Source organism: Schistocerca cancellata, chromosome 3 (assembly GCF_023864275.1).
Source record: "Schistocerca cancellata isolate TAMUIC-IGC-003103 chromosome 3, iqSchCanc2.1, whole genome shotgun sequence".
NCBI lineage: Eukaryota > Metazoa > Arthropoda > Insecta > Orthoptera > Acrididae > Schistocerca > Schistocerca cancellata.
Genome location: NC_064628.1, coordinates 546,160,426 through 546,182,972, shown reverse-complemented (window position 1 = coordinate 546,182,972; position 22,547 = coordinate 546,160,426). Strand labels below are relative to the sequence as shown.

At 45.5% G+C, this 22,547-nt stretch overlaps 1 protein-coding gene across 1 annotated transcript in view; it reads right to left on the bottom strand.

The window, feature by feature from the left end:
• LOC126176416 (low-density lipoprotein receptor-related protein 4) overlaps window positions 1-22,547 on the bottom strand; it is a 646,448-nt gene that overhangs the window by 249,108 nt on the left and 374,793 nt on the right. The window contains exons 6-7 of the mRNA XM_049923573.1: window positions 19,125-19,287; window positions 722-872 (exon numbers count right to left, since the gene is read on the bottom strand). Coding sequence (XP_049779530.1) covers window positions 722-872; window positions 19,125-19,287 — 314 coding nt within the window. The remainder of the gene's footprint in view (window positions 1-721; window positions 873-19,124; window positions 19,288-22,547) is intronic.

Genomic DNA, 22,547 nt, shown 5'->3' with positions numbered 1-22,547 from the left:
TGGTATGCCACGACAGATTCAAGAACCTGCACCCGAGCAAGGGGACGTTACACCATGTATTGACATTGTTGACCCCCCCCCCCCCACCGGCCCCCCTCCAATGGGTTGGTTGGTTGGTTTTTGGGGAAGGAGACCAGACAGCGTGGTCATCGGTCTCATCGGATTAGGGAAGGAAGTCGGCCGTGCCCTTTCAGAGTAACCATCCCGGCATTTGCCTGGAGTGATTTAGGGAAATCACGGAAAACCTAAATCAGGATGGCCGGACCCGGGATTGAACCGTCGTCCTCCCTCCAATGGGGAAACTGACGAGTTTACCATCATGATTTTTTTTTAATTTTTTTTTATTTGGTGATCTGACCGCGTTGTAAATGAATATACAGCATACGCATGCCTCAGAGCCAAATTTTCATTTCTGTACCAATACTTTAGAAATAAAGCGGCGATGCAAAATTGCTGTTGATGTGTGTACAAAAGAAGTCGTTCAGAAGGTAGGTATCCAACAACCACACTTACGCACGGTAGCAAACATCGATGAAAGAAGCTTTTACAAAATATTACTTATTTAGGGAGATATCTTAAGGCATATTTTCAAAGCATTGACACGAGCAATTTGCAAAACGAGAGACTTACATTCCAAGCTTTTCTATAAAGACTTTTTATGAATATCAGGACAATACTACTCTGCTACACATAATTGCCTGGTTTCAAAGTAATGACTCACCAAAATACAGTTTCCAGAACTGCAGGAGAATTCGTCAGGGGCGCAAGTGCGTGGTTTCTTCTCAGCACATGACTCTTCATCTTCTCCTCCCTCACAGTCCTTCTCGTCGTCGCACTGCCAGCGGTCTGGGATGCATTTGCCACTGTTGCACCTACAAACCAGTTACATGTTCTGTGTTAATCACGCAGCAATAGGTATTTCCAATTTTTCACATAGAATTAAAAGACCCTGTGTACGTTTTAGAAAGACTGTCAATGATAATGCTTTTAGTGAAAGTAACCAATAGATCGGACACAGATCGACTAGCAGTAAGAACAATCTGCTTAATACATGAAATGTATTTGCAGTAGCGATGACGGACAGCCTCAGCTGTGTAACGGAATGACGACAGGGAAAATATGTACCAGACCAGGACCCGAACACGGATTTCCCGCATATCGTGAGCGATTATCTTACCATTAGGTTTTCCGAGCACAACTCATGGGCAGACTCAAATTTCCATACGTCGTCAACCATTTGTCCACAACCTGCACTCGTACATTCATTATGTATATTCCCGAAAACGGGAAACATTTTAATTGAAAGTCGCTTGCCCGGTGTCGGTGGATAAATATGATATTGCAGAGCCTGTGTTTTTGAGGAGTACGATGCAATATTCCTTTGGACATACAGCATGCCCGAAGGAATAGGCACTGCGGCGACTACAGCCGTTATGAACTACATGAAATGTATTCGCAATTGCATGGTTGATGGTTTGGACCTTTGCGTCTGGCTGTGAGGCGTCCTCGGATAGGTTCGAGTCCCTGTCCAGCACAAATTTTCAGTATCGCCGTTCCATTCTACAGCTGATGATTGTCCTTATTAGCAACTGCGAATACATTTAATGTGTTTCATAACACATGTCCGAAGGAATGTTGCATCGTACTTATGAACAACACAGACACTGCAATATTGTATCGAATCTATAAAAATAATTCGAATGCGCTTACTTTGGACAAAAAAAAGTGTCTGTTATTCTGGAACACGTATGTCCACATACCGGAAGATTAGAGCAACCTGAAGGATTTATTGGTAGCAAGCTCTTTCTACTCCATCGACGAACTTCCTACCAGAAGTAATTGATAATCTTGATTATACGAGCTGTATAAAGAAGCATCGGGATGAGAATACACAGTTAAGGAAAAATGCGAATACCTACTTAATATGTTATTGTATTTAACTATCGGAACCTAACAAGCACAGGCGGACACGAGTGGTCATAGAGCTGAGCGAGAGTTCGCACATGAAATTCTTCAGAAATGGTCGTACTTACACCCTCATATTACGCACCGTCATCATGCTACCATTCTTTGCATTTATCACACTGCAGCAGTCTTCACCAAAATCACGTCCGCAACCTTGGAAAAAGCATTTTTCTTGAGTTCGTTTTCTAAGGAGAGTAGTGACCGAGTCATGCAGGGTTGCAAGAAAAAATAAAAAATCCTCTAGATACGAATGTTATTAGCAAGCCCTGTAACTTAGATTGAGACCGACAACGCCATTCACTTCCGCCAGTACGGTATTTAGTCACACGCATTAATAAACCGCGAATTGGACGCAAAAGGCTATGCGGTCACGCACCATCTGTAAGCAAACAGGCCCAAACGCACTATATACACACATCGAAAAACGTTTTGCATCACCCTAGTTCCCACAACTCCTGAAGAAAGACGTTGACTGCGGATATTGTATCACAGACACAGTCCCTTTGACTGTTCAGAGATGTCACTAAACCCGCCCAAAGATGTAAACAACCATGCATGAGCAGCGCCGATTAGACGGAGGGGGTCCTACTGTCCACCAGTTCCAGTTGTTCCACCAGGGAGGAGTTACACGGCTCGTGTTGTCTGTAGTAGTTCAACCACGCCTAGACGATCAATACCGTGGTTCGATCGCGTCCGCATAGTTACTTTGTGCCAGGAAAGGCTCTCAACAAGGGAAGAGTCCAGGCGTCTCGAAGTGAACCAAAGAGATGTTGTTCAGACATGGAGGAGATACAGAGAGACAGGAACTATCGATGACATGCCTCACTCAGGCCGCCCAAGGGCTACTACTGCAGTGGATGACCGCTACCTATGGATTATGGCTCGGAGGAACCCTGACAGAAACTCTAACATGTTGAATAATACTTTTCGTGCAGCCACAGGACGTCGTGTTACGACTCAAACTGTGCGCAATAGGCCGCTTGATGCGTAACTTCTCTCCCGACGTGCGTGGCGAGGTCCATCTTTGCAACCACGACACAATGCAGCGCGGTACAGACGGGACCAACAACATGCCGAATGGACCGCTCAGGATTGGCATCACGAGTGTCGCATATGTTTTCAACCAGACAGTCGTCCGAGACGTGTTTGGAGGTAACCCGGTCAGGCTGACCGCCTTAGACACACTGTCCAGCGAGTGCAGCAAGGTGGAGGTTTCCTGCTGTTTTGGGCGGCATTATGTGGGGTCGACGTACGCCGCTGGTGGTCATGGAAGGTGCCGTAACGGCTTTACGATACGTGAATGTCACCCGATAGTGCAATCATATGGGCAGCATATTGGTAAGGCATTCGTCTTCGTGGACAACAACTCGCGCCCCCAATGTGCACATCTTGGGAATGACTTCATTCAGGATAACGACATCGCTCGACTAGAGTCACCAGCATGTTCTCCAGGCATGAACCCTATTGAAAATGCCTGAGATAGATTGAAAAGAGCTGTTATACGGACGACGTGACCCACTCTGAGGGATCAACGCCGAATCGCCGTTGAGGAGTGGGACAATCTGGACCAACAGTGCCTTGATGAACTTGTGGATAGTATGCCATAACGAATACAGGCATGCATCAGTGCAAGAGAACGTACTACTGGGTATTAGAGGTACCGGTGTGTACAGCAATCTAGACCATCACTCTGAAGGTCTCGCTATTTGGTGGTACAACTTGCAATGTGTGGTTTTCATGAGCAATAAAAAGGGCGGAAATGATGCTTATATTGATCTCTGTTCCAATTTTCTGTACAGCGTCCAGAACTCTCGGAACCGAGGTGATCCAAAACTTTTTTTGATGTGTGTAGAAGCTACCAGTCGGCAAGCGAGGCTGAGTGACAAGCAGCAATGTACTTCTAGCGCCTCGGATGTTTACCATCTGACCGCATGAACTATTTGAATGCGAAGTACCACACTCAGTTAAGCTTGTACACTAAAAAGGACTTGAAAAACTTGCCTTTAGATACCTCAGGACTATGGTTAATGGAATTTTCCTACATCTGCCTATCTGGTTGCCATACACACTGTAATGTGTAACTGAACCTAAGGCTTCGATTAAATAACTAGTAACTGGCTTGTTTCATGATTCATAGTCTGAAGTATCACACATTACTAAGTATACCCTATTCCTAATACGTAGAGTGCTAGGCTGGCATGGCTGTTCCAGTAATTGATTGCAGCATCTAACAATCGCGTGTGGTTACAAACCTCGTCTGTTTTTTACGCTTATGTTAAATTTGCCTTAGGACTCTGTAGTTATAAATCAGTGGCTGTGCTCTTTGGCCGGCCGCGGTGGTCTAGCGGTTCTAGGCGCTCAGTCCGGAGCCGCGCGACTGCTACGGTCGCAGGTTCGAATCCTGCCTCGGGCATGGATGTGTGTGATGTCCTTAGGTTAGTTAGGTTTAAGTAGTTCTAAGTTCTAGGGGACTGATGACCTAAGATGTTAAGTCCCATAGTGCTCAGAGCCATTTGAACCATTTTTTTGCTCTTTGGCATGTTCATGTAAACACGCGAAAAGCATTAAAAACAGACCGAAACCCAACCCAGACTCTTATTTGCTTATTAACACTATATCTACCTCCTCATCCTGACATCTAGTTCGTTTTGTACTATCACAAATCACAAAGACCCGAAAAATATTAGCTTGACCCCCGCCACTATCTAGCCTTCCGTAGGTAGCCACACGCGTACTTAAAACGGATGATACCAGATCTGACGACACCTCCAGTCTGCTTGTGAGATTCAAAGTAAGTACTCTGCGACCTGCATCGGGAGTTATGAGCGATGTTCTTTTTGCAGGACAAGGTTTCTTTTCGGTTACAGAAGATCCTGTTTTCTTTTTCTCCCTTCCCTGCGGTTTTCCTTCTCATCCTTACCCTTCTGTTTCTATTCTAAAACATTCTTCACCGGTGATGAGGAGAGTATATCAATTTTTCGTGCCTTCTGTTTCCTTCTGTCGTCTGATTATAATTTTGGCGGAAACCATGTCATAAATGGGCATGTGCATTTAGATACTTGCAGCATTGAATTCCAACACTAAAAAAAAAAAAAAAAATTATTGGCTTGGTTTCATTGGGTGGACCACTGTCTGTAGTCGTGTTATATTATTCCATGATTTGACTTGCAGTTTAGTCTCATGGCGTTAACCGAGGAGGAGCAAAATCCTCCACCGCGTCAACATTAGGACTCTATACCTATATTCTTGTTCCTTCAACAGCTTTTGCTGCCTTCTCCATACCGGCACTCCTGAAAAAAGCCGCCACAGTGGTGAGTACTCTTGCCTGCTGGTTCACTAGTTGACAAATGTATCGTTAGATTGCACCACACGAAATAATTTAGTATGCGCCCCAGTGCAGTGTGTTGGGGCCCTTGCTGCTCATGTTGTATATTAATGACCTTGCAGCCAGTGTTAATAGCGACCTCAGAGTTTTCGTAGATGATGCAGTTATCTGTAATGGAGTACTGTCTGAAAGAAGCTGCAAAAATGTCCAGCCAGATCCTGACAAGGTTTCAAAGTGGTCCAAAGATTGGCAACTTGCTTTGGATGATCATGAATGTAAAACTGTGCACTTCGCAAAACGAAAGAAAACGTAGTATCCAATGAGCAGAGGCCCGCACTGATATGAAAAACGCTATCCGCATCCGCAAGACTCTTATCCGCCTCTGCAAGTTCCTTATCTGCACTCGCAGGTATTTGAAGTTAGTCATGACAAAACACTCGTCAATCTTGTCAGCAAAAACATTTTATCTTTCGAAGTTTGAGACACGACAAGTCATTTTGCAAAAAATGTACAAATGTGTGTGAAATCTTATGGGACTCAACTGCTAAGGTCATCAGTCCCTAAGCTTACACACTATGTAACCTAAATTATCCTAAGGACAAACACACATACCCATGCCCGAGGGAGGACTCGAACCTCCGCCAGGATTAGCCGCACAGTCTATGACTGCAGCGCCCTAGACCGCTCGGCTAATTCAGCGAGGCTGCCATTTTGCATACATTCTCCATTTGATATGAGGATGATTCAGTAATTATAGGGTAATAGCGGTGTGGATTACAATAACAATTTCCATATTAAAGTAAATCGAATCACAGTGATTGTACGTATTGAACTTCTAGTTTCTTATCTTTAAATTTAACATGGTGCAGGACTTTCTTGTTTCTCTGCGCTTTCTGTGTGTGCTGGGAAACGCGTAGCACGCTGGATTTGGAACAGGCAAGGCAGAGAATGCAACGAAAAAATGGGTCCGCCCTGCCGTCAGCCCAGGGACGGCTGCGAGGTACTGTACATTTTACAATCGAGCCCTGCCCAGTGGCCGAACTGAGGCCGGGCAAGTGACCATCAGCAGGAGACAGAGTGCTCTCCGGAGATAACCATCTTGTGCCTTTCGAGAGAAACGCGGCTTGAAGAAAATGATGACGTAGCCTCATGAGCAACTACCTACTTTCAGAGGACCTGTGATACAAGGCTAGTTGCTGGGTGCAAAAACGCACGATTGATACAAATGCTAGTACCGTCAGGTAGATGGAGCCGAATCGGCTGCTTTTCGGAAATAGAAGGGGGTATTGTAATGTGTTTGGGGTTCTTATTGCGATGCGTTGTCTTGGCGGGATTTTCTACGCTTAAAGAAACTGTGCTATTGATTGGCCGAGTATGCATAAGCTGCTATTTATGGCCATGTCCTTCTTAGGGGGAAGAAACAGCAGGGTGTAAGATTCAGAAAAAAAATCAGAGTTCATTTGGAGACAGGGAAGCGTACGTATCTTTTGAACACCAGAAGAGTTCGTTTGGAAGCATAGAGGTATGCACATCTTGTGCACATCTAGAGAGTTGCCTGAAAGACGTGGAGGTGTGCGTATTTTAGCAGACGAGCAGCGACTCCCGTCCTCTACCGCATAGCCGTTAGCATGACGGCGGCATTCTGCAGATCTGTCGATGAACAGCCGCGCGGAGTGGCCGCACGTTTGAGGCGCTCTGTCACGGACTGCGCGGCCCCTTCCGCCGGAGTTTCGAGTCCTCCCTCGGGCATGGGTGTGTGTGTTGTTCTTAGCATAAGTTAGTCTAAGTTAATTTAAGTAGTGTGTAAGTCTAGGGACCGATGACCTCAGCAGATTGGTCCCTTAGGAATTCACACACATTTGAACATTTAAACAACTGTTGATGTATGATTACGATGGGCATAACTAGGGCGACAGGGCATTTTCTTGCTCCGCACTTGGTCAAGTCATTGCTGTTGTATTCGCCTGGTGATAGAGTCCTCCATGCACCAGCCAGGCCGTGCGGGCAGCCGCCCCGCCAGGTGGACGTGCGTGAACAGCTCTCATCAAAACTGAGATATACTACTGGCCATTAAAATTGCTGCACCAAGAAGAAATACAGATGATAAACGGCTATTCATTGGACAAAGATATTATACTAGAACTGACATGTGATTACATTTTCACGCAATTCGGGTGCATAGATCCTGAGAAATCAGTAGCCAGAACAACAGCTTCTGGCCGTAATAACGGCCTTGGTACGCCTGGGCATTGAGTCAAACAGAGCGTGTACAGGTACAACTGCCCATGCAGCTTCAACACGATACCACAGTTCATCAAGAGTAGTGACTGGCGTATTGTGACGAGCCAGTTGCTCGGTCACCATTGACCAGACGTTTTCAATTGGTGAGAGATCTGGAGAATGTGCTGGCCAGGGCAGCAGTCGAACATTTTCTGTATCCATAAAGGCGCGTACAGGACCTACAACATGCGGTCTTGCATTATCCTGCTGAAATGTAGGGTTTCGCAGCGATCGAATGAAGGGTAGAGCCATGGGTCGTAACATATCTGAAATGTAACGTCCACTGTTCAAAGTGCCATCAATGCGAACAAGAGGTGACCAAGACGCGTAACCAGTGGCACCCTATACCATCACGCCGGGTGATAAGCCAGTATGGCGATGACGAATACACGCTTCCAATGTGCGTTCACTGCGATGTCGCCAAACACGGATGCGACCATCATCGCTGTAAACAGAACCTGGACTCATCCGAAAAAAATGATGTTTTGCCATTCGTGCACACAGGTTCGACGTTGAGTACACCATCGCAGGTGCTCCTGTCTGATCAAATGGTTCAAATGGCTCTGAGCACTATGGGAATTAACATCTGAGGTCATCAGTCCCCTAGAACTTACTTAAACCTAACTAACCAAAGGACATCACACACATCCATGCCCGAGGCAGGATTCGAACCTGCGACCGTATCGGTCGCGCGGCTCCAGACTGAAGCGCCTAGAACCGCTCGGCGGCTCTGCCAGCGGTCCTGTCTGTGATGCAGCGTCAAGGGTAACCGCAGCCATGGTCTCCGAACTGATAGTCCATGCTGCTGCAAACGTCGTCGAACTGTTCGTGCAGATGGTTGTTGTCTTGCAAACGTCCCCATCTGTTGACTCAGGGATGGAGACGTGGCTGCATGATCCGTTACAGCCATGCAGATAAGATGCCTGTCGTCTCGACTGCTAGTGATACGAGGCCGTTGGGATCCAGCACGGCGTTCCGTATTAACCTCCTGAACCCACCGATTCCATATTCTCCTGACAGTCATTGGTTCTCGACCAAGGCGAGCAGCAATGTCGCGATACGATAAACCGCAATCGCGATAGGCTACAATCCGACCTTTATCAAAGTCGGAAACGTGATGGTACGCATTTCTTCTCCTTACAAGAGGCATCACAACAACGTTTCACCAGGCAACGCCGGTGAACTGCTGTTTGTGTATGAGAAATCGGTTGGAAACTTTCCTCATGTCAGCACGTTGTAGGTGTCGCCACCGGCGCCAACCCTATGTGAATGCTCTGAAAAGCTAATCATTTGCATATCACAGCATCTTCTTCCTGTCGGTAAAATTTGGCGTTTGTAGTACGTCATCTTTGTGGTGTAGCAATTTTAATGGCCAGTAGTGTATTTCCTTGTATGCCACGGAGTCACACGAGGTCTTTACAGCGCCTGAGGGCGCCAACTTCGCCGACAGTCAGCGTGGCTGTCGGTGAAGGAAGTGCTGTAGGCAGGGCAGTATTTTGATATGCCAGGTCATGTGCCCTAGCAGCAGCAAGCGGATATACATCCACGCCCGACTATTTAGGCCACCGCCGGCCTGTGCTAAGTCAGTTACGTCCTAGACCGCAAGTCGAGAGTACTAGCAGTTCCGTCCAGCCGCATCAGCAGTTCAGTTCCAGCACTACAAGTTGCCAGTATCAACAGTTTCGCCTCAGCGCTCCAGGCCGGCAGACGCGGCCAGCAACGGAGCACGTCAGCCGTCACACCGCCGCCTGCTACGAAACTAGGGTTCGTCTTTAGGAACATCACAGACAACGTCATAGGGTGGGGGGTGGAGGGGGGGGGGCATTTCTGGGTGGGTATTTATCCAAGGGCATTATAACCGAGTTTCATCTTTTCAATAAAGTAACTCTTTTAATAATGCCTTTGATCATTCCTAAGAATGTGGATACTTCAGCTGCGATCACCTGCCTCAGGTCCAACATTGCTCTGGTGGATGTGTGAGTTTCTCAGTACAACTATGAGGACAACAGTCAGTTTTTCTGTTCGGGTTAAAAATTCGAGAATAATTTTCGGAGCGTAGGTTGCGTCAGAGGCACGTGCTTCTTGCTGATTCAAGTAAAGCTGAAAACCACTAAATCCATTAGAGTTCACATAAAGAGTTGCTAAAATATTTCATATTCTTTCATTATCCGATCGGATTCATTGCGTTTTTAAATGAATAAATTACTGTGTTAATGCAAAGATTGTTTCTGTTAATACCTTCCGTTCACACAAAAAAAATTACTTTGCGATATTCCACTTTAGGATCCACAGATAGGGCCATAAGTTCAAATGGTTCAAATGGCTCTGAGCACTATGGGACTCAACATCTTAGGTCATAAGTCCCCTAGAACTTAGAACTACTTAAACCTAACTAACCTAAGGACATCACACACACCAATGCCCGAGGCAGGATTCGAACCTGCGACCGTAGCAGTCCCGCGGTTCCGGACTGCAGCGCCAGAACCGCTAGACCACCGCGGCCGGCTTAGGGCCATAAGTCAGTCGCGTTATCTATTAAAGTTGTACATACTAATTATAGCTTGGGTCTTGCACGAAGCTTTGCAAGCTGCGTGTGGAAATGGATTTCTCGAGACGGCGCGGTCCCCTGTTGATGCGGAGACGAAGTAACGAGGAGTGTGTGTCACGGAGCAGGAGAGCAGGAATCTCCGGAGTGGCGAACAACTCGCGGCGGCGGAGGTCGGCGATCACGTGCGGCGTGACGGGCAGAGCGCAAGGCTCCACTGTACAGGGTGTATCAAAAAGAATCATCCGGTTTGGCACGTCTACATTTCTGAAACTAATAATCACTTACAATGAACTTGGTTTTTGATTAACGGTAAACTCGAAAAGTTTTTTTTCATACCTTTTCATAGGTATTCAGTATGCGCCCTTGAGATGCACGGCATGTATCAATGAGGTATTCAAATTGGTCCCACACCGCAGCGAGCATGTCTTGAGTTACAGCTTCCACAACTGCTGTTGTACGATGTCTCAGTTCATTGATTGTTATTGGTAACGGAGGCACATAAACAGAGTTTTTTTGTAAACCCTCACAAGAAATAATCACACGCAGTATTGTCCGGTCACTTTGGAGGCCAGTAATGTAAGTCTGAATCATTGGGTCCAGTGCGACCAGTCCATTGTTCAGTAATCCTTTGATTTAAAAATTCCCGCACTTCCACATACTGCTACCTAGCGGTAACTATGTAAAACTCGAGAGTTTGTTCTTTCCAACAGTACATTGTCCACGCACATATCTCAAATAATATAATAGTTATAGTTTTTTTTTTAATTGGATGATTCTTTTTGATGTACCCTGTACTTCTGATTGCTCACAGCAAGCGGCAATGCTCCGCAGTCTGCCTGCCCACTTGATTGTTCACAGAAAACAACAATGCTCTAGGATCAGCTTGTTCTAGAATAATATTACAATAGAGCGTCGATTATCCGAAATAATTTGGGGACATGGGGCTAGGAAATTCTGTTTACTCAGATACTCGATCTGTATACTCCTATTTCTCAAATTTCCAGAAAAAATTACATGTATTTATAATAACGTGATCTCTTTTACTAATATAAAGGCACGTGTAATAAGAATGTATGCAGTACAGCTTAGTAAACAAAACATCTATAATGCATATTCATTTTATATGTACAGTACATATGTATAGAATTAATGTTTAAAACAATTCTTAATTTTGGTCTGTCTAAGCAAGCCTACCCGCTTAGGAGCAGCTAACAAGAGGAAGCCACGACGTTGGGACTATAGATTTACTTCAAACAACTTTGTACACCTTTAGTAGGTCATTAAAACAACAGGATGGGTAAGCAGTAAGGTGCAATATTCTGACAATTCCGAGAAAATCGCAAGAGATGTTTTAGGCGTCTATTATGTAACTGATGTATCTGTGGGTAAGGGCTGGACGTTAGAATTCATGGTGGTCAAGTGGTAAGCGCTCGAGCCTCCTAAAACGAATGTGCATGAAGTGACAATTCGACTCTCGCACCGACTTATCTTTAATCAATATTTTTTCATAACTGGTCATTTTATTTAATTTATACTACATTTGAGAGGTAACATAATTTTAAAAAAACCACGTCTATTTGCATGAAGTTTTAGTGATTTTCATGTTATTTGGCCACTTCCTACTTTTAATTAAATTTAATTATTAGAACAAACATATTTATAAATACCGACAAGTTAATAGTTTTCCTGTAATAGTTTTCCTGAAAATGTATGCCAGTCGTTTGGGATATCCCTTATACATGCAACCTGGCAAGGTACCCGGAACTACTTTGCACCTCTACGCTTCGAGCTACAGACACGGAGGCTGGCCCCATTTGGCAGTTAACCTGCGTAGCGGTGAGACGTTGCTAATGCAGCAAGAACAAATAGTGTAGGTGTAAATATTTTTAAGATCGGAGAATTTATATTTGTACTACAAAAATTAAGGTTTGAGTGGGAGTCGAACCGTCGCCTCATATACGTTCGTCTTACGATGTTCGAACGCTAATTACCCTTTTCTTTTTGCTCATCGTTTTGTTCGGTGTTGTTCACTGAGATTGGTGTGGGCAGACGTCACATGGCTTCCGCTCAAGTTGATCGTTCATTCCTTTACCCAGTGATTTTACTACACAGGGCAAACAGCCTTCTGATCGAATACGCTGAGCTACCGTGCCGGAACCACTGAACCACCGTGAACTGTAGCATCCGGCACCTATGCACAGATACCTCAGTTACATAACAGACGAGTAAAGCTTGTTTCGGAATTGCCAAAGTTTCAAAGTCCTTGATCCATGGGCTGTAGTATGGAGGTTCCCTTAGGTGGAAAAAACACCACATTTATGAACTCGTCCTTTTCGTTCAAGGTATCACATGATGTATAAGGTGGTGCTGTGTCAAGGAGGCTTAATGTTTTCTCCCTTTGCCATTCATAACTGTTGAACTTTTACAGAGAGTACAAAACCGTCCATAAACAATACCGTGAAAATCGGTCAATCTAGGCGCTCTTTCGTGAGGTGTAAACAACTGACATTGCACGCATATTAAAGTTTTTGAAACAACGCGGTTTTCTCACTTTTACTAATGCTGAGCATAGGCTACCGATCGATAACAGTATCATTAGCGCAAGCTAAAGCAGTAGTACAACCTTTGTTTATTTTAGGACCAGGTGCTGCTAATTCACGACGTGCAGCAAGAAGTTTTCTTCTCAAACTTTTTAGTTGGATCAATCGTTAACACTATAAACGTTTTCATGACCATAATCTTCTTCTCTCAATACAGCCCTCAGTCTGATTTTGAAAGAATCAGCTGCTGAAGAATTGGCAGACAGATTTCTTCTTGCATTTGAAGCTCACGTCGTCACTTAAAGCAGTTTAACCAGGACGTCCTTGCCTTAAAATTTGAGTCCTCCAAGATTTTCATTAAAATGAATTGCTTTTTCACATAGAATGTGACCAGAGATAGGTTCTCCTTGTGACCTTTCGTGTATAAACCACTTGTAAACAGCAGCATCTAGATCCGAGCTCGTGGCTAGCTTCATACTTTTGCGACTTGTCGATCCATCAATAGTACCAAGATTAGGTATAAAGTTCATGATTCTCATCTTTTATTTTTAGCTGTCTACTTACCAATTTTGTACTCATTAGGTAACATGGTTGCAGATTCACCTTCCTCTAAGCTTTTCCGGGTTCGCTTCCTGGCGGGGTCAGGGAGTTTCACCAGCCTCGTGATGACTGGGTGTTTGTATTGTTCTAATCATTTCATCATCATTCATGAAAGTGGCGTAATTGGACTGAGCAAAGGTTGGGAATTTGTACGGGCGCTGATAACCGAGCAGTTGAGCGCCTCACAAACCAATCATCATCATCATCATCTTTTTATTAATCTCGTATTTATCTCTGATAGAAAGGACAACACGTTTGCGGTTAGGCGTAGGTACGTAATTGACAGTGGTCATTATTTAGATTTATAATATTTCACAAATTTAATTTTGAAGTGAAATATTCTTGTTGGGAATTATAAAAATACTAACTGCAAGGTAATTAATTAACTTGAGCATGTCTAGCTTACTGTCTTCTTGTGCGCCCTCATCTCCTATCAACGACTTCTGCAGGCAGTTCTAAAGACCAGGTCTTATATACAGGGTGGTCGGAAATTCTCGTTACAAACTTCTAGGACATGTAGAGCGTAGTGAGTACATAACATTTTGAACAGGAACCCATGTCCGGAAACGTATCGTTTCCATTCTACGACAGTTTCAATGCAGATGATTATCTCATCCACACCTACGTGAGGAATGTACTTAGGCGTGACCCAGTACAATTTTTGCAATGTATTTGAAAAGAATACTGACTCGTTCCGTTATTACGTACGCATTTGCATTACAACTTACACCTTATGGTTTACATTAGTCGGCAACAAGGAGGACCCAGCATCTACGGCACCAGCCGCAACGTACCGATGCATTACAACAGCGGCTCGATGTGGCGACCACCAACGTTGTTACACAGATTGTACCTGCGAAGCATGTTCTGGTACACTCTCTCCATCCCACCTGGTGTCTCTTCATTGTCTTGTGCAGCGGCCAGAACGCGTGCCAGCAGATCTTCCTCTGTCTCATAAATTAGCCTCTTCATACGACCCCACGAGAAGTAGTCCATAGGGGTTAAATGCCGGCGACCGTGGCGGCCACGCGGTTGGACCACCACGGCATATCCATCTTTCACCATACCGTCTGTTGAGATGTCTCCGAACAGCCAGTGAAAAGTGAGGTGGTGCTCCATCAAGCTGAAACTACATTTCCTGACGGAAATTCAATGACACAGCTTCCCAGAATGGGTCCAGTACGTGTCGTAGGAAGACTTAGATGGAAGGAGGTATGGTCCAATCACATGACCGTCCAGAATACCTGCCCGCGCGTTAATTCCAAACCTGTCTTGAAATCCCTGAACATGCGTGGCATGAGGGTTTTCGTCCGCCCAGACATGGCTATATCGAACATTCAGAACACAATCCCTTGTGAACCTACATTCATCTGTGAAGAGAACTCGACGTGGAAACAGGGGCGCGTCGATGCAACGGTGCAGGAACGATGTGCAGAAGGCGACGCGTCGTGGAAAGTCTGCTGGACCCATAGAGTGTACCCTTTGTTAAGTGGTACGGATGTAATTGTTACTCATGCAGGACGTCCAAGACGGTACTGTGACTAATAGCCATTGCACGCGCAATTGTTCGCGAACTCGTTGAGGGCTATCTTCAATGCGACGCAGTACACCTTCTTCAAATTCGGGAGTGCGGCGTCGCTGCGCAGCACCAGTCCTGCCTCCTCACGGTGAAGGTACCCGTTTTTTGAAGCCGCTGTGTAACTTGGGCAAACAGTTTGTGCGATGGAGTGTGACGGTGTGGAAAACGTTCGTGGTACAGCCGAATAGCAGCTCTTCCGTTATCTCCAGCTTCGCATGTCTGTGTATTCCGCAAACGGGTACTGCACCATGTTTCCTCTATCGGTGATGCACAGGTATTGACTCGGTCTCACAGCAAAGCGGACAATAAGTGACATCTGGGGATCGTATGACGTAGTACACGTCATCGTGTCTACCCTGTTGCGTACCAGGACAGGGAACTCTGAGACGTTTCTCTTGCCCTAAGCAGACGTTGACGAGGTACACGTCTAAATTGAAACTCTCATAGAACGGAAACGAAACGATTCCGGATATGGTTCCTATCCAAAATTTTCTGTACTCACTACACTCTACATGTCCTAGAAGTTTGTAACGGGGATTTCAGACCACCCTGTATACAGCTCGACAAGAACTTGTTAACTACTGTGTATCTTTTCTTCTTATCATTGATACCTCCTAGAGTCGTGTGCTCTAGCACAATATTGAGGATATGAGGAGGAGAGCCCCATACTCGTATATTGACGAACTGCTGTTACAATGTTTGGGCCTGTGTCGGCAACAAACATAACGCTCTTCGTAGTGCTGAATAACTCCAACGACCTTAATATCTCTCAAAGTTCATGTGTAATATTTTCACAGCTTTTTTATTTCCTTTAATCTCACGCTTGAAATCTCTGGTGCACATTAAGTACTTTCGTTTCTTCATTGCTAATGTAAGTAAAATCACTGCCATGTAGTTCATTTTACGATATGAAACACACCATATATCGACTGCTATTACCCCTGCTATTTTTCTGAAAATATTTTTCACTTCCGTAGAAACAGCTTCATGCAGATGGTTAGCGGTTTCCTTTAAATTTCCCGAAATGGTAGTTCGATAAGACATTGGTATTGACATTCACTGCATCGTACTTGGCCCCCACGTCAATAAGGCACTACGCCGTCTCGAGAAATCCATTTCCACACACATTTTCTGACAAGATTGATGAATTTTTTTGGCAGCTATTTTCAAATTCGGCAGACTTCAAGAACCCTTATGTTTCTCTTAGTAATTAAAAAATTAAATATAACACTTTGTCAGTCTTACATGCATGTTTTAACAAATAGTCCTTGTTTTGTGTCCAGCGTAAGAATACACTATTTTATACGCAAAACGAGCCACTGTGTCTCATTGCCGTCAAATACATTAGCAAGCTTCTTCCAAATCGCTTTCTCGCAATAATGTGAAAGCACCTTCTCTGACTTTACATGAAATATAGTCCATGGCCGGCATTTTGTAAAAACGCCATCAAATGGTTCAAATGGCTCTGAGCGCTATGGGACTTAACATCTGAGGTCATCAGTCCCCTAGAACTTATAACTACTTAAACGTAACTAACCTAAGGACATCACACACATCCATGCCCGAGGCAGGATTCGAACCTGCGACCGTAGTGGTCGCGCGGTTCCAGATTGAAGCGCCTAGAACCGCTCGGCCACACCGGCTGGACAAAACGTCGTCACTAACGCTTTTTCTGACGTATTCGTGGTCACTCAAGTCACTTCAAAACGTTAACGCAAGGTAGCAGAAACTTGGCAACTCGCACTTCTTAGGCAGCCACTGGCCAGTGTTGCCATCTAGAACGTGCTTCATAGACTGCACGAAAGATTGGGTCGCGGCAACTCATAGTCCCCAGGTGCAGGTCCTTTGGGTGAAGCAAAAGTGGTCGTAGCCGGAAGGTAAGCATTTGCTACTGTATTTACCCAGGCCCACAGACTTCAAGTTACAACAGTCATTCCGTCTCCAATGCCGATTAAAATAGCCTCATACATTGAGTGCGGATAACACAATTTGACGAGAAGTATATAATAAGATTGATATTGTACTTTACTTTTTAAATACAAAGCAATTATTATTGCAGATATTGTCAGATAACTCGCCGACATCCGTAACAGGGCACGCTTTTATTCGCAGGTAACAATTACTGCGGATATGTGCATATGAGCAGACTTTTTTCCTGTGGCTATTATATCGATGAATCACAGTTGGCATAGGTCAACTCATACAAATTCATAGGAGTTGAAATCGAACGATCACGTACGTTCAGACGCTGGTAAAGCAGGTGGCACACTTCGGCTTATTGGTAGAAGAATACCAGGGAAATGCAGGCAGTCTACAAAGACGATTGCTCGTGCAACTCATCCCAAAACATTGCTCAACTTTGAAGTATCCGTCCCAAGTAAGACCAACTGGGGATATTGGACGTATACAGAGAATCGCAGCACGAATGGTCACAGGTTTGTTTGATCGGTGGGAGAGTGTCACAGTGATGCTGAAGAAACTGAACTGCCAGAATCTTTAAGATAGATGTAAACTATACCGAGGAAGCCTACTTACAAAGTTTCAAGAACTGGCCGTAAACGAAGACTCTAGCAATATAATACAAACCTACATATCGCTCCCATAGGGATAGTGAGGAGAAAACGAAATTAATTACAGCTCATACAGAGGCATTTAAATAGTCATTCTTCAAACGCACTCCATATGTGAATGGGTCAGGAAAACGCCGTAACAAGTGGTAAAATGGGACGTACCCTCTGCCACGCACTTCACACTGGTTCGCTGAGTATAGATGTACACGAAAATGTAGAGATCCTAACACACCGTGAGACTGAATGACCGTCTGGCGTGGTGCCATGTGGTACTGTCGGGTAGACCTACCACAGGAGATTTTAGCTGATTCACCTATGGCGACATTACTATTCTAGTGCACTACTAGTTTCAAGATTGTTGTCGCTGCCTGTGGCATATTTTTTGTGTTGGCCTATGATGTAATCAGTCTGAGTAATAAGATTTTCTATGGTCTTATGTGGGTGTTCAAATCGTATTTGGGGTCTTTGTCAAGTAGCTGCTGTTCTTGCTTTTTGAGTGTTATGTCAGAAAAATTAATCAAGCGTTCATGGAATGTATGGTGTGTAAGTGTGTCTCAGGTTCAGATCTATTTTCGTTCATGAGTTTTTTAAATTTCTGAAGAAAATACAAACAAACAGAAATTGCCGAACGAGGTACACAGAGTACATGAGAGCCCTAAAGAGTGACAGTACATATTCCACTTTCGCAGAATACCTAATGAACAAAAACCATAACCCCCATAATATCGAAAGTGATCCACACATCCTGAAACACAGCAACAATTTATACTGACAACTAACAATAGAAGAAGATTATTACATACAAAAGGCTATAGTGGAAGGGAAAAACGTAATATACGAAAATACAACATCTTGCAACAACACACTCTTTACTGCTCTGAGACGACTGACACAGGACACAGAAGAGAAAACACACACACGCAACAGAACATCTCCCCCAGCACACACAGACACTTAAATAAGGAACAGAAATCGTCAGAACTCCTGATACAATTTCCATAGCCTTATCTCAAGGTGAGATACATTTCTCGGGACGCACGCAAACAGCAAGATGAAGTAATGTTCTGGATTACGGACGAAGTGCGAAAGTTACGTTTTTCTGTGTCTGAAAGTAGCTGCAAGCTGTCCAACCAACGTGAGTACACGAGGTATACAGCAAAACTGTAGCCACAACATTACCGCAATCCCAATTGTATAATGCTGACATACTACGTTCGCGTTTTTGTATTTCTTTACTAATAGCCGCTGAGACAGTTGCACATGACATGATGTATGTCGAGAAAGACGGCAACAGAAAACACAGAAAATATGCCGCAAACAGCGACAACAATCTTAAGACCATGCTGTGACGTAGAGTAAATAAGGTATTATGAAAGTATTCATAGAAAACAATATTTAAAAAACAAACAGTACATATGTAATAACGTTTTGCAACGTTTCATAACTATGCTATTTCTGTTTCAGAATTAAAGAACCCACTGATGGTGGCGATATTTATCGCTAAAACTAGCTTGGGGAATAATTAAATAAATAAATAATAAAAGTGTTTTGCATCGAGGCGGACCCACAATTCCGCTATTGTTGGTTTTGAATGCAAACACGGACCGATGGAAGAGATCCAAGGTAAAATTATTGTTGTTGTGACTTAATAGCGTCGTTCATTTTGATAACGATAAGAGTAGCTAGAGGCAGAAACAGAGTGTTAACTTGTGCTGACCTAAATTCTCCAGGGCTGCAGCTGGTCCCCATCTCCGGACAGTCGTCTTCATCGCTCCAGTCCCCGCAGTCGTCGTCTCCGTCGCAGCGAAACTCGATACTCACACAACGAGGGGTTGAGCATAGGAACTCGCCATCCTCGCAAGCCAGAGGTCCAACAGCAGCTGCAAGGAAGACAAGAGCTCAGTTCTCTCCATATATGACTAAAATTTACTATTTACATGAAACTGATCAAACTGAGTGATACAACTGATATATTCATCCCGTCTGCCTTGACACGGTGATTTACACTCCTGGAAATGGAAAAAAGAACACATTGACACCGGTGTTTGTTGGTTAGGTTAGTGTTGTTTAACGTCCCGTCGACAACGAGGTCATTAGAGACGGAGCGCTAGCTCGGGTTAGGGAAGGATGGGGAAGGAAATCGGCCGTGCCCTTTGAAAGGAACCATCCCGGCATTTGCCTGAAACGATTTAGGGAAAACACGGAAAACCTAAATCAGGATGGCTGGAGACGGGATTGAACCGTCGTCCTCTCGAATGCGAGTCCAGTGTGCTAACCACTGCGCCACCTCGCTCGGTATTGACACCGGTGTGTCAGACCCACCATACTTGCTCCGGACACTGCGAGAGGGCTGTACAAGCAATGATCACACGCACGGCACAGCGGACACACCAGGAACCGCGGTGTTGGCCGTCGAATGGCGCTAGCTGCGCAGCATTTGTGCACCGCCGCCGTCAGTGTCAGCCAGTTTGCCGTGGCATACGGAGCTCCATCGCAGTCTTTAACACTGGTAGCATGCCGCGACAGCGTGGACGTGAACCGTATGTACAGTTGACGGAATTTGGGCGAGGGCGTATAGTGGGCATGCGGGAGGCCGGGTGGACGTACCGCCGAATTGCTCAACACGTGGGGCGTGAGGTCTCCACAGTACATCGATGTTGTCGCCAGTGGTCGGCGGAAAGTGCACGTGCCCGTCGACCTGGGACCGGACCGCAGCGACGCACGGATGCACGCCAAGACCGTAGGATCCTACGCAGTGCCGTAGGGGACCGCACCGCCACTTCCCAGCAAATTAGGGACACTGTTGCTCCTGGGGTATCGGCGAGGACCATTCGCAACCGTCTCCATGAAGCTGGGCTACGGTCCCGCACACCGTTAGGCCGTCTTCCGCTCACCCCCAACATCGTGCAGCCCGCCTCCAGTGGTGTCGCGACAGGCGTGAATGGAGGGACGAATGGAGACGTGTCGTCTTCAGCGATGAGAGTCGCTTCTGCCTTGGTGCCAATGATGGTCGTATGCGTGTTTGGCGCCGTGCAGGTGAGCGCCACAATCAGGACCGCATACGACCGAGGCACACAGGGCCAACACCCGGCATCATGGTGTGGGGAGCGATCTCCTACACTGGCCGAACACCACTGGTGATCGTCGAGGGGATACTGAATAGTACACGGTACATCCAAACCGTCATCGAACCCATCGTTCTACCATTCCTATACCGGCAAGGGAACTTGCTGTTCCAACAGGACAATGCACGTCTGCATGTATCCCGTGCCACCCAACGTGCTCTAGAAGGTGTAAGTCAACTACCCTGGCCAGCAAGATCTCCAGATCTGTCCCCCATTGAGCATGTTTGGGACTGGATGAAGCGTCGTCTCACGCGGTCTGCACGTCCAGCACGAACGCTGGTCCAACTGAGGCGCCAGGTGGAAATGGCATGGCAAGCCGTTCCACAGGACTACATCCAGCATCTCTACGATCGTCTCCATGGGAGAATAGCAGCCTGCATTGCTGCGAAAGGTGGATATACACTGTACTAGTGCCGACATTGTGCATGCTCTGTTGCCTGTGTCTATGTGCCTGTGGTTCTGTCAGTGTGATCATGTGATGTATCTGACCCCAGGAATGTGTCAATAAAGTTTCCCCTTCCTGGGACAATGAATTCACGGTGTTCTTATTTCAATTTCCAGGAGTGTAAAACAATATTGAGAGCCTTTAAGAAGCATCTCGAATCACAGTACAAGCAATGCGTTTCTCAGTCATGACAGATGAAACGAACACGATGTTCGAGGCTGCCTCTTAAATACTCAGTTGGACAAACAAGGGAGCTTGGGGGTTAACGTCCCGTCGACGACGAGATCATTAGAAAGGGACTCAAGCTCGGTTTGGGGAAGGAAGTCGGCCGTGTCCTTTTCAGAGGAAAATGAATTATTCTATTTGCCTTAAGACATTTAGAGCACCCATGAGAAACCTAAATCTGGATGGGCCGTGATTTGGTCAGCCGTTCTCCCGAATTTGTTTCCAGTGTATCTCCACTGCGAGACCTATTCCTGTCGTCTGGATTCAGATCCGTGTAAAGTGGATCATGGAAGTACTTCAGAACAGCTGGCTACTAAAATTGCAACACTAGGAAGGACAGCAAAGACGAAATTTTGCATTTTGTGCGTATACAGGATTACATTTGTAGGTAACTTAGAGATTCAGAGCGCGCGAAGTTTAGTACTGACATCTACTACCTCTGCTAGTAACAACGACGCTACGCCAGCTGGACACTGATTCTACTTGAGCTTGGATAACGGATGTGGGTACGTCATTCTGTGCTGCTTCAACTTTGTAGCAGGGTTCATCATCGTAGTGGGTGGCGAGGGGTGGTGTGTCAGTCTCTCGTCATCCCATGACCATTTGTTTTCAATGGATTTTCTGGAGAGCATCCAGCCAAGGACAACCCTATGAATCGAACTAAGTCACAACAGCACAGAGAAACATATGGTCCTGCGTTATCGTGTTGAAACACATCACGGAGACCTTGAAGGGCACAGCCACTAGTGTTAACCAACCAGATATGTAATGCCTACTGTTCGAATTATGGGCTATGCAAATCAGAGGTGATCGTGTTGTGCACCTAATGGCATCACATGCCATCACGTGTGGTTGCTGGGTCTATGCGACGAAGACGAATTCAATCTAACACGTTTATTCTCCTCGGAGCTTCCACAAACAGATACGTCCATCATGACGCTGTACACTAAACCACTCGTGCGTCCACAGTTGTCCTTGGGTGCACCGGTGTCTGCACGCCTCTCTCTGCTGCCACATCAAAGGAAGCCGCAGTAATGGTAGCCATGCTGACAGTGCATGGTGCCCCAGACGTCACTGCATTCCTTGACTGAAGGTATATGATGTGCTTGTACAATCTTGCACGGCCGAATGAAGTTTATGTCCTCTCAGGCACTAGCCTCGCGTGGCCACTGAGACATAGCATGGAGTCGAGGGTTCGCTATTTTTTATATTTTTGGGTGCGGCCGTACAGTTTGTTGTTGCCTCCACCCTCCTGCCCTCACTCTGCAAATATTACTTGCGGTCATTCATACTTTTAGCGTGGCACAGGTGTCTATGATTTTAATAATTATAATAACAATAAAAT